General features: G+C 37.0%; 1 protein-coding gene across 2 annotated transcripts in view; it reads left to right on the top strand.

The window, feature by feature from the left end:
* Positions 1-1,946: 1,946 nt before the first annotated feature.
* lig3 (ligase III, DNA, ATP-dependent) overlaps positions 1,947-12,657 on the top strand; it is a 41,252-nt gene continuing 30,541 nt past the window's right edge. For both annotated transcript variants that reach the window (XM_051937380.1, XM_051937381.1), the window contains exons 1-3: positions 1,947-2,085; positions 6,439-7,019; positions 9,689-9,817. In XM_051937380.1, coding sequence (XP_051793340.1) covers positions 6,467-7,019; positions 9,689-9,817 — 682 coding nt within the window. In that variant the 5' untranslated portion in view covers positions 1,947-2,085; positions 6,439-6,466. The remainder of the gene's footprint in view (positions 2,086-6,438; positions 7,020-9,688; positions 9,818-12,657) is intronic.

Below are 12,657 nucleotides of genomic sequence, written 5' to 3'. Positions count from 1 at the left end.
GTTTTATTATGGCTTATTCTACTGTATTTTGCACTGCATAATACTCTATTGTATTATAAATACCAATGTTGCAACAGTTTTTATTTTACTTTGTTGTAAATACCAATAACATTTTAGGCACCTTATTGCTATTTCGATGACCAGCATGCTCTGCATGTTAACTGCACATTCTTTTGGACATTGTTTGTCACTTCTATTACTACAACTACTTCTACTGCTACTACTATTGCTATTGTCAATACTGCTACTCTTTTTTCTAGTATTACTGCTATGACCGCCATTACTATTACGACAACTGTTTTATTATGATCATTCTTGTTCTAATTATTATTATTATCAATAAAAGGAAGTCTTCCACATCAAAAACTTTACAGACACAGGGTCCAAATTAAAAAACAACAACAACAACAAAAAAACAGACATCACACATAAGAAATGTCTAGAGCAGACAACTGTACCAGTGACGCCACAGTTCAGAATGATAGTGTGTGGCACTCATTTTGACATTAGTCAGACTCTTAATGATCATATTCTCACAGTGATTAAGCCGACAAATAAACCTGTACATAGCATTTCTCAAAACTGCATTAAATGTTTGAATCCCAGTAGAAACAAATAGGTGACTGGCACTCTCCCAACGAGGCTTCTTCAATATTATTCTTAAACAGTCATTGTATGCCACATTAAGTTTCCTTACGCTTGATTGTTTATAGTTACACCACAAGTGAGCCGTATATAACGATATACAGTATGCTTTAAAAAGTGTCTTTTTTACCTCAGTTGTACACATCCCAAACCTGCGAACAAGCATATTGGCCTGAGCATACATCCTGCGGCACTGCCGTTGCACATCTTCATCATCTGACAGTTCATCCGTGATAAAATGTCCCAGATATTTGTACTTACATTCATCATGTAAGTTATGAAGTGCGAAGTCCATTATATCTACCGTGTCCAAGAGTGTTTGAAGGAAACAATATAGTACCAAATTACCTACCAAATTCAGCTTTATTAACCCTCGTGTTGTCCTTACCAAACAAGTGTTGTTACCTTGTCTGAAAAAAGTCCAAAAATTCAGAAAAAAGTCCCCTACATTGATAAAAAAAAATTGTAAAATCTTCAGGCAGAAAATCCCCAAATTTGACAGCGAAATTCACTGGATTTTGGTTGATTTTTTTCTGAATGTTCTTAAACATTTTTTTATTTGTTTTATTCCACCAAAAAATGTTCAAAAAAATTCCTAAAAAAAAAATTGAAAATGTGGAAGTTTTCACTGTGAAAATATATACATTTTTTCCACATTTGTAAAACTTTAAAAGGGGGGTTAATCTTTTCATGCTGCCCCTAAATTAACAAGAAAATTGTAACTGAGTTCCTGATTTTCTGGATTTCCCTTTTGTACTACATGATAAAACAAAATCGATGTTAGATTTTTTAAATTACTATGCTATTAATTGACATGGATGCGTGTGTGTTTTTTGTATGCTTGTAACTTAAAAATCCTCCAACTTTCGTTTTATTACTAGCTACCCTAAATAGTTTAATCTGCTCCTGTTCAGCAGATGGCGGTAGGTCAGTAATGCTCCTTGTTTATAAAAGTCTATCAGCCAACGAGCACTGTCAAGGCACCGCAGCCTGCAGCCTAGAGATACTGTCACTACACCTTCATATCTATGCTGCAGCTCATGCTTTTAGCTGAAGCTTTTAGCCTTTTAGCTCAGTTGCGTCAAGTTATCTACCGTTAACCAGGAAGCCTGGTGGAGTACATTTTTTATGCTTTTAAATGAAGCAAAGTATATTTCCATTCGAAATAAATGAGGTACGTGGTGTTATCTACAATTGGAGGCAATATGCATATGTTTAATAAACATTGATTATTCAAAAGTTCCAGGTACTCTAAATATTAATTTAATTCAATAAATACAAGTTTCCCCTTAATATGGCTTTTATTTTGGCAACCCAAACCGGAAGTGTATTCTTTTTTCATATTATAACTGACGTTATCTTGACGCTGGTGAGCTGTTAGCTAACAATGAAGAGTAGCAGTTTAAACCGTACTACCAGAATTTCCTCAACCTCTATAAGGTACAGTGAACAAAAATATGTGTGGGGATATTAGCGAAAAATCCAGTTATTTGTGCTCGTTGATATGCAAACCGTTAGCTAGCCACGTTAACTGTTTTTATGTGTGTGAATCAGAGTTAGTACAGCTAATGCTAACATCCAACTAACGTTTGTTAGCCTAACAGTTACCTTCGTGTCATCAAACTTATCTTTGATGATACGAAATCTGCGCATTTATGTGATTAAACAGCTACGCAGTCTTTCAACATACAGACAGAATTAACAGCAAAATCGAAACTACTGTTGTGTGTCCAAAGATTCGTTTAACTAAAGTTCAACAACCTTTTGTTAGCATTTTTGTTCTACAAAAAGTGTAGTGCATGTTATGTAGTTCAGTGTGTTAGCTGGCTTAGTTAGCTATATGACAAAACTGTCTAAATGCATTCTGGTGAACTGTGGTTATATTAGCAGGTATTTCACTGAAAGCAAATAAACGATCATCTCTTTTGTCACCATCTGTGATCCTCCATTGGTCAGGATGATGTCTTCAAAACATAGATCAAAATTGGCAAATCCAAGAGACGTGCACTATTCCTGTTATTATGTGCATATCTGTCCATTTAATTTTTATTTTTTGTACTTTTTGCCATGTTATCCTCATTATTTAGTCAAGGGGTCTCAGTAAATTTCTGATATTATTGTTGATAACACAGCTGCTGTAAATGAGAAAACATGTCTCTAATCAAAATAGATTGGACTAAAAACACAGTAAAATGTTTCATCAGTTGCTTGTGGGACACGATGTCTTACTTCGTCCTATCATTCAGGCTATCTGCAAGTTTTTGAATGTCTAGAAGAACACTAATTTTAGTTTTCCCGAAGACTTGAAGGTACTAGATATATAATGCATGAAATTCCTAAACCCTGCTTCTTAACTGATACAGGCAAAGCTATCGGCTCATTTTGGGATGTTTATGTCAAGGTGCATTAACTGAAATAATATTGTTAAAATTATTTCTTATATGCTATTGAGAAGTACTACAAACTATTAATAATGATAAATGTTGACCATATTGTCCCTACTGGTTTAATAAAATACTTTAAAGTGCTTATATTATGCTTTTTGGGTCTCCCCTTTCCTCTCGTGTGTTGTCACAACAGCACATTTACAAAGCCCAAAGTCCATGTCAGAGGGACTTGTTCTCCCACGTAAAATGTTGCTCCTAACCTGCCTGAAATGCCTGCTTGAAGTCCAAGCCTGTTTTTCCACATCACCATATGTGTATTGTCTGCCTAGTGACTAGTTTGGCCATCAAAGAAAGAACAACTTCCTCACAGTCTGCTATTGTTTCCTCATAGAGGCTACTTCTGCCAGAGCTGCATCTTTCTGGCTGAACTCAGAGTGTATTCCAATATTAGATTGTGTCCCACAATGTAGTTTTTCAAGTTAGGTCTCGACAGTGAAGATAGCAATATACACACGTGGACAAAATTGTTGGTACCCCTCAGTTAAAGAAGGAAAAACCCACAATTCTCACTGAAATCACTTGAAACTCACAAAAGCAACAATAAATAAAAATTTATTGAAAATTAAATAATCAAAATCAGCCATCACTTTTGAATTGTTGATTAACATAATTATTTAAAAAAACAAACTAATGAAATAGGGCTGGACAAAAATGATGGTACCCATAACTTAATATTTTGTTGCACAACCTTTTGAGGCAATCACTGCAATTAAACGATTTCTGTATTTGTCAATGAGCGTTCTGCAGCTGTCAACAGGTATTTTGGCCCACTCCTCATGAGCAAACAGCTCCAGTTGTCTCAGGTTTGATGGGTGTCTTCTCCAAATGGCATGTTTCAGCTCCTTCCACATATGTTCAATGGGATTCAGATCTGGGCTCATAGAAGGCCACTTTAGAATAGTCCAACGCTTTTCTCTCAGCCATTCTTGGGTGTTTTTGGCTGTGTGTTTTGGATCGTTGTCCTGTTGGAAGACCCATGACCTGCGACTGAGACCAAGCTTTCTGACACTAGGCAGCACATTTCTCTCCAGAATGCCTTGATAGTCTTCAGATTTCATCGTACCTTGCACACTTTCAAGACACCCTGTGCCAGATGCAGCAAAGCAGCCCCAAAACATTACTGAGCCTCCTCCATGTTTCACCGTAGGGACAGTGTTCTTTTCTTCGTATGCTTGCTTTTTGAGTCTATGAACATAGAGTTGATGTGCCTTACCAAAAAGCTCCAGTTTGGTCTCATCTGTCCAAAGGACATTCTCCCAGAAGCTTTGTGGCTTGTCAACATGCATTTTTGCAAATTCCAGTCTGGCTTTTTTATGAGTTTTTTTCAGCAGCGGTGTCCTCCTTGGTCGTCTCCCATGAAGTCCACTTTGGCTCAAACAACGACGAATGGTGCGATCTGACACTGATGTACCTTGGCCTTGGAGTTCACCTTTAATTTCTTTGGAGGTTGCTCTGGGCTCTTTGGATACAATTCCAACGATCCGTCTCTTCAATTTGTCATCAATTTTCCTCTTGCGGCCACGTCCAGGGAGGTTGGCTACTGTCCCGTGGGTCTTGAACTTCTGAATAATATGAGCCACTGTTGTCACAGGAACTTCAAGCTGTTTAGAGATGGTCTTATAGCCTTTACCTTTAAGACGTTTGTCTATAATTTTTTTTCGGATGTCCTGGGACAATTCTCTCCTTCGCTTTCTGTTGTCCATGTTCAGTGTGGTACACACCTTTTCACCAAACAGCAGGGTGACTACTTGTCTCCCTTTAAATAGGCAGACTGACTGATTATGAGTTTGGAAACACCTGTGATGTCAATTAAATGACACACCTGAGTTAATCATGTCACTCTGGTCAAATAGTTTTCAATCTTTTATAGAGGTACCATCATTTTTGTCCAGGCCTGTTTCATTAGTTTGTTTTTTTAAATAATTATGTTAATCAACAATTCAAAAGTAATGGCTGTTTTTGATTATTTAATTTTCAATAAATTTTTATTTATTGTTACTTTTGTGAGTTTCAAGTGATTTCAGTGAGAATTGTGGGTTTTTCCTTCTTTAACTGAGGGGTACCAACAATTTTGTCCACGTGTGTACACCAACAACAGACACTTCATCAGTATTAATAAGACAATAGTTTGATGGCGTGCTTGATAACTTCACTTAAATTCATTAGATGCAAACCACAGTTAAGGCAGTTGCAACCTTCAGCGGATATACAGGGTGTCCGTAAAGTCTCTTTACAATTTTAAGAATTTATTATAAAGGCAGTTGATAAGATACCTTAACCAGATTTGTTTTATTGTAATCAGTGTTTATTAAAGTTTGTAATCACATTGAAATTTTCAGGTGTCCTGTTGGTGAAAGAGGTACTGTTAAATGAAACCCTAAAAAATGGCTACTTCTCAAGAGAAGGCACAATGTGTATCATTGTTTATTGAGACAAAATCGGATGTGCAGACTCAGCGAAACTACAGAACTAAGTATGGAAGATATCCACCATCACGTCCGTCAGTTCGTGCATGGCACAAGAAATTTATAGAGACAGGGACAGTGTTGGATAAAGGGAGGAGTGGGCGACCAAGAACATCTGAGGAAAACATTGAGTTTCATTCAGTTTCATTTAACAGTACCTCTTTCACCAACAGAATACCTGAAACACACAATTTCAATGTGATTACAAACTTTAATAAACACTGATTGCAATAAAACAAATCTGATTAAGGTATCTTATCAACTGCCTTTGTAATGAATTCTTAAAATTGTAAAGAGACTTTATGGACACCCTGTATGATCAAGAAAGTTTAAGCTTCAGGTGCAATGTCAAGATAGATCTTGGGTTATGATATGTAACTAGAGTTGCATTGCCTTCATCGGGTCAGGTGATAAATCAGAGCAGACTGGGCTTTTTCAGAAAGGGTATCTGGAGAGCCATGGCAGAGGTACTGCAGCAATATGCAGTATGAGAAAAATGATGCATTTTTTTTAACAAAACATGCAAACATATTAAAATAGAACCCCAAACTGAAATTAGAATGCACATAAAATGGGTATTAAAGTGCTTACTGGTGTTAACAATGCATTTAAAATCTTCATTTAAGTTTTGTGAACCTTGCAGAAACCCTGTTAGTGTGCATTGGAGAGCAGTGCTGCTGCTAGACTGGAGCTGCAGAAAGCTGAAATGTTGCACACAATTAGTTGTCATGAATGCAACGATTAGAGAAATCAGGTCAAACTGAGTCAGTGAACGCCTCTTTAAGCTGTTTTTTTTAGTAATGTTTGACATATCAAGGCAACATTTATACTGAACAAAAACTTACTACGTCTTTAATCTTTGTGTGTCTTTGCTTTTTCAGGTTCTAACTTGCCCACTGTGACAAACTTATGCAGAAAGCTGTTTTTCTACTAGTTCACAAGACTGTCAGTGAAGGTCTCCAACCTCTTACAACACTCGTCAGGTGTCAGCAGCTTTTGAAGGTGTGTGGAGCCTTTTCTGTTTCTTCATGCTCTACACATCTACTGTCACCTGTTCATTCGCAAAATTTTTCTGGGAAAACCCGTGATTTTTCCTCGGTATCCCATAAACACAGTCTCCTCCAAAGCTCTCCTCCCTGGATTTCCCTGCACCAGTGTTTCTGTACACAGCCAGATATGGCAGAACAGAGGTTCCTCGTGGAATATGCCAAACGCGGTACTGCAGGATGTAAGAAATGCAAGGACAAAATCCAGAAGGGCATAGTGCGCATAGGCAAGATTGTGCCAAACCCTTTCAGTGAGTCTGCTGGGGAGATGAAAGAGTGGTACCATGTGAAGTGCATATTTGAGAAGCTGGAAAGGGCAAGAGCCACCACGAAGAAGATCGAGGACATCACGGATCTGGAGGGCTGGGAGGAGCTGCAGGATGAAGACAAGGAGCTCATCAATAAACATGTTTCAGGTACAGAAACACACTCAAATATTAGTATATTTAAAACACTTATCTAATAAAATTGTCGCTCTTGTCGTCTTTTGTCTGTATATATTTTATTGTGGATTCTACGTGGTTCTAACACACACTGGAAAACTTTAACCTTTCTATTCAGAACACAAAAAGGAAGATTTTACCCATTTATGGCATCAATATTCTATCATATATGTAAGGAAGTCAGCAGTCAAAGAAACTGAGCAGAAACTGCAGTGTGGTTTTGATTAATTCACTACTGCTAGTAGATGAAGTTAATAAGTGATAGATACAAAATAAAAAGAACTCAGAGGGGCCATACAAACTACAGTATGTCTGAAACAAGTACTTCTGCTATTAATATTAATGTTTTATCCTAAATATTGAATGAGGTTACCATTAGTAATGTTTTTTATGTTCGCTTTGCTGCATCCACTGTCTGATTATCTGTTCAACCAGTACAAGCAATTAGATGGCCTAATCTACGATGAGAGCATACACAGTATTCACTGGATTTTTTCACATCAGATGAATGTTGTTGATCTTAATTGATATTTTTTCGACCTTTTGAATTATTCATTTTAAAACAACTATTTCCTATTGAGACATAAGTAAAAATGTGGTTTCCTCAAGAAAAATAAGTACTTTCAAATTCTGATTTAAAAATCTGATTAAAAAGAAAATGAATGAACAACAAAACGGCAAAAAAAATGACCGTGTAACATCATGTATAGATGCTTATTTAGACATTTAAGAATATAGAGTATGCTCTAAGTATATGTAGCAGTCTGCGTGAATGGGCACAACTTATTACTGGACCGTGGACCAGTAAACAGTAATTTTTTACTGGACCGAAACAGTTTTTACTGGACCGAATATTTTATGCACAAATGTACCAAAAGTTGATGTATAATTTAATTTTAATAATTGTTATACAAATTTACTACTTTATTAATTATGTCCCAGATACAACACGACGCCATGGGCGAAGAGAAATTACCGTTTTTATATAGCATAAACCATACAAAATTAACTATTGGATAAAGAAAAGCACTCATTTGAGATCAAAACATAAATCATGTACTCAACCATGCTAGACGTACTATAAATCACAGAGCAATGTGGCTGGGTCAAGCAGAGCGACCTTGTAGAAGCGAAATGAGGTGTGGTTTATTTATTTTCTGTTTATAGCATGCGTTTTTATCGCGTGATATCGCTATTCACACGAGAGCCTCTCTGAGGAGCAGCCCTCCCCATCCGGACCATCCGGACGGCGCGCCGCTGCGCTGCGCTTGCTGTGTGCTTTGCAATGACGTATATGTACGTCATTGGTGCTTTGACTTTCGGAGCAAGACAGCGGCGCTTCGTTCCGTTGCGCGGCGCGGCGCGATCGCATTATGTGGAACTTCGGGGTTACAGGAAAAAATTACACCGGACATGAGACCAGTAATGTAGTAAGTTTTACCGGACTTTTGGTACACAAATCGGATTTGACCGATGGTCCGACGTCATTGGCGCACACTGATGTAGGTGTATTTGTGTTCTAGGGCTGGACCCGAATATCTCAAATATCCGAATATTCGTTCGCTACGGCGGTATCCGGATATTAATTTTGGTATCCGAAAATGAGTACTTGGTCTTTTCCAAGCATTTAGGATAACCTACAGTGGCTGTCAATAGTAATGTAATATTTTTTGGGTGCAATATATTAAAATCTAAGATGATATAATTATGGCAAATGCTATTAAAACTGAAGAATAGAGTTAAGACGTGTATGAACTACATAATAATGAAGGTTCTAGTAATTACTGATGTTTTGATGATGTGTGTGAGTGTCTGTGGAAGACACACAGCTGGAAGATCAAAGTAAAACATGTATTTTTGGTGTACAGAGAGAAATGATGTATGGAGTACTCAAAACGTAACAGTGTAAACTTATGGCAGTATAAATTTTTAAAGAGGTATATAGGAAACTTAGCAATACATAATGGTATAATATCCATAAAAACTGTCTCAAGATAAGGATAAGCATACAGGAGGAGACTAGGACAAAGTTTGAACATGTCTGGGCATGTTCTCTGAAAAACATGACCTAATGATAGCCTAATGCTCATTTCCTCTGTAGAGTGTGAGCTAATGGTGAAATATGATAGCCTGACTTCATGATCTGACCAATAGATTTAGAAGAAATGACCAACTCTGACAGTATAAAAGACGGTGCACAGCTCAGTATCTTGAGTATAAATCACCGCTAAGAAATGCTCCTGGGTTTTTTGTGGACATATAAATCCTGCTGACTTCTGTTGGTTTTTTGAAGATCTTTCACCTTTGAACATCTTAGACTTCGGCCCATGATTTGGGATTGAATTTCCTCATCACCCCTCTCTGAAACCATTGGTTTGTCCATTCTGGGCTACTGTAGGAACCTGGTGGACTCTTACTATTTTTATGTAAACATAATGATTTGTACAGGCGCTTTACACCAATGAAAGCTTAATTGTAAATGCTATATTTCATTTCTGCCAGTACAAACGCCTAAATCTTACACATTGGTCCTTTATAGCCGTTTTTTTTTCACTTGTATTTTGAAGACTTAACAGCTAGCATCTCAGATTAAGGGGTTTTCCTGTTGGTTCTGCTTCCTTATTTGTTGTTTTACCTTCTAGACCTGATGGCCAAAGTTAATGCAAGTCCAAAGAAGAAGGTCCAGGCCAAGATGAACACCTCCGGTCAGCTGATGGCTCCTCCTGCTGACCCGTCTGTCAACGCTCCACGCAAGTTTTCAGGCTTCACCGGTAAGACGGGACATTCAGGGTCAAATGATTCCTGATTTATAGAAATCTTAACGGAGGAAATGATACAAAAAGCTGCTCAAACAAAAGTAATCAGTGCAGTTATTGCAATATAAGAGCAGGTGATTTCATTGAAGTGAATCAGGGGAGCATGTTTAATCACACATTTCACCGTTGAACTCTGTCAAACTGCAGACAAATTGATTCAAAGTCTACATCCAATCATTAGTTCAGATCTTTACTTTGCCACAACAAAGCACTTTTTCCCATTTCGGCAGCATTGAAACATAAATAACTAAAACGAATACATTAAAAATGCATTAAGGCAGTTGAAGACATTAGTAGTGCTGATGTTCGACTGAGCACTGAACTCAAAGCTTGACTGATAGAAACCAGCAAGAATTAGAGCTGCTTGATGAACTAAGGTGCAGAGTTTGCTGAAGTCAAATTAACATTGCACATAACATGAACAGAACCTGTTGCACCTGTAGGTCCACATCTGTGGCTGAAGGCGAGGATAATATGAATGTAAAATCTGATCTGACAGAGGTGTTGCTGCTTCCCTTTTGATTTTACTTTATCCCTTTTATATGTTACCCAGTAGGTTCCTGTTTCACATGTTCAAGTAGCCACTTAAACAAGTCAACACACAATCTGGACTGCAGCAGTAAACAACCAAAACTATTTTTAAAGTTTTAGCGACAGTGTAAGGTTGGCATAAACTGGGATTTGAAGCTTGAACAACAGGAGTGCAAATATTATTAATCCTTCAGCCTCTCCTGAAGGTGTGCCTCTGCAAGTAGGCTATTGTGTGCAAGTACGTCATTGCATTGCTAGGATATTTATTTCCATTACCCACTGAGCACATACTTTTTTAAATTGCTAAGTCATGGAGTATCTAACTTATGCAATAAGAATAATGTAAAATTTTGCTAAAAATTTTACAAATTGACTCAAAAACTTGTGAATAAAGAGAGAAAAGTTCTGCTGCAAAGAGTGAAACCTATTGATGGCAGACTGAGAAAACCTCCATGGATCTCCAAAAAGACTAAAACTTGTATAAAATTACTCAAATATTATATAACTTAAAACTTTGCCAAAATTACAAAAAATTTGGTTCATATTACTGAAAACTGTTTGCTAAAATGACAGGAATGGTTCAAAGTGACTCAGAACTTGGGGCCTATTCAAAAGACGAAGATGGACTGGAATGAAAATTTAATGGCTTTTAAGGATTTCTATCATTTCCAGATCGTCAATCTCAGCTTTTAAAAGTTAAATCAGCTCAGCACAGCAGCCCAAGCTACCGATATGATGTTAAAACATTATCTAAAATCAATGGAGAACCTTTTTAAGGTTGAATTCTTGCTTAACAGGTGCTTGATAACTCTTCATGTTCGCACGACTTCAGCTCAAGTTTCTAAAATTCAACTATCTGCAGCACGGTAAACTCCTCTACGACAGAGTAAAGTGCTACCACGAGTTCCTTAAATTTTAACGAGATAAAACCGCAACACGACTGTCCAGCTATCGACAGATTAGTGAGACACACAAGGTATCGACGTGACATGTGGGGATGAGCTCAAAGCTCGATGGACAAAATTTACAAAAACACCACAAATGTCGCTAGAAACACCCCCTTTATCCAAAAATATGCTCTTACAAATTTGTCCATCCAGTCGTAAAGTTTCTGAAGCCTTTTCTCTCTTTTTTACCCTTTTCAAAAAAATTCTCTCTACTGCCACAACTTTATAGTACAGTACATGTAAAAACACATTTGCACTACAGAATCTTATTTTTCTGTGGCTAATATAAGAAATTTGCAAGTATTGTTACGTTAAATGATGGACGATCTGGATATCCTAGAGCAGGGGTGTCAAACTCATTTTAGGTCAAGGGCCACATTCAGCCCAATTTGACCTCAAGTGGGCCGCACCAGTAAAACCACAGCATAACCTATAGTTTACAACAGTTCCAATGTTTTCCTTTGTTTTGGTGCAAAAAAGTACTTTCTGAAAATGCTCACATTACAGCAATTATCTTTTTACAAAACATCATGAACAACATGAAATTTCTTCAGAAAAATAAGTTCAGCTTCACAAACATTATGCTTCAGTTTATCATTTACACATTACGACCTACAGATCACAGAATATCTATAAAGGAACAAAACATTTAGTCAGGTATCTGGAACTGAATGATATAGTATTTTACTTTATGATCAGAATGACCAAAAACAACAATAACAAGGCAAAATATTACAAACACGAGACACAAAGCAACAAAAGGTGGACAGATGACACAAGCAAGACAAAAAAAAGACACAAAGCAGCAAAAACGAGGCAAAAAACAACAAATTAAGCAAAAGTCAAAATGACAAATCAGACAAAAAAACACAAGCGAGACAAAAAGGAAATATAAAAGGACAAAAACATGAGAAAAACAATAAAAGTCAGATAATAAACAAGGCAAAAAAAAAAGTGCAAAATACAAAAACAAGGCACAAATCGACAAAAGAACAATGAGCAATATAGTATTTTACTTTATGATGAAAACAACTTGTCAAGGTCTAGACATTATTATAAATTTACAGTTTTACAAATTTACAATTTGCAGTTAATGTCATTTCTGTAATTTTTAAACTTTACAAAGTCGTCCCACGGACCTGATTGGACCCTCTGGCGTTCAGCTTATGGCTCTCTTCCACCAGATGAATGTTATGACAGATTTTGGAAACAACCATTCCAAACTGTAGTTCCGAAGAAAGTTAAGAGAAGTTGCGTTCAAGTACAAAGGATGAAACTTCTCTGAAACCAGACTAACCCTTTGAAACAGTTCAGTAA

This window comes from Acanthochromis polyacanthus, chromosome 17 (assembly GCF_021347895.1).
Source record: "Acanthochromis polyacanthus isolate Apoly-LR-REF ecotype Palm Island chromosome 17, KAUST_Apoly_ChrSc, whole genome shotgun sequence".
NCBI lineage: Eukaryota > Metazoa > Chordata > Actinopteri > Pomacentridae > Acanthochromis > Acanthochromis polyacanthus.
This window is presented reverse-complemented; position numbering and strand designations above follow the sequence as displayed.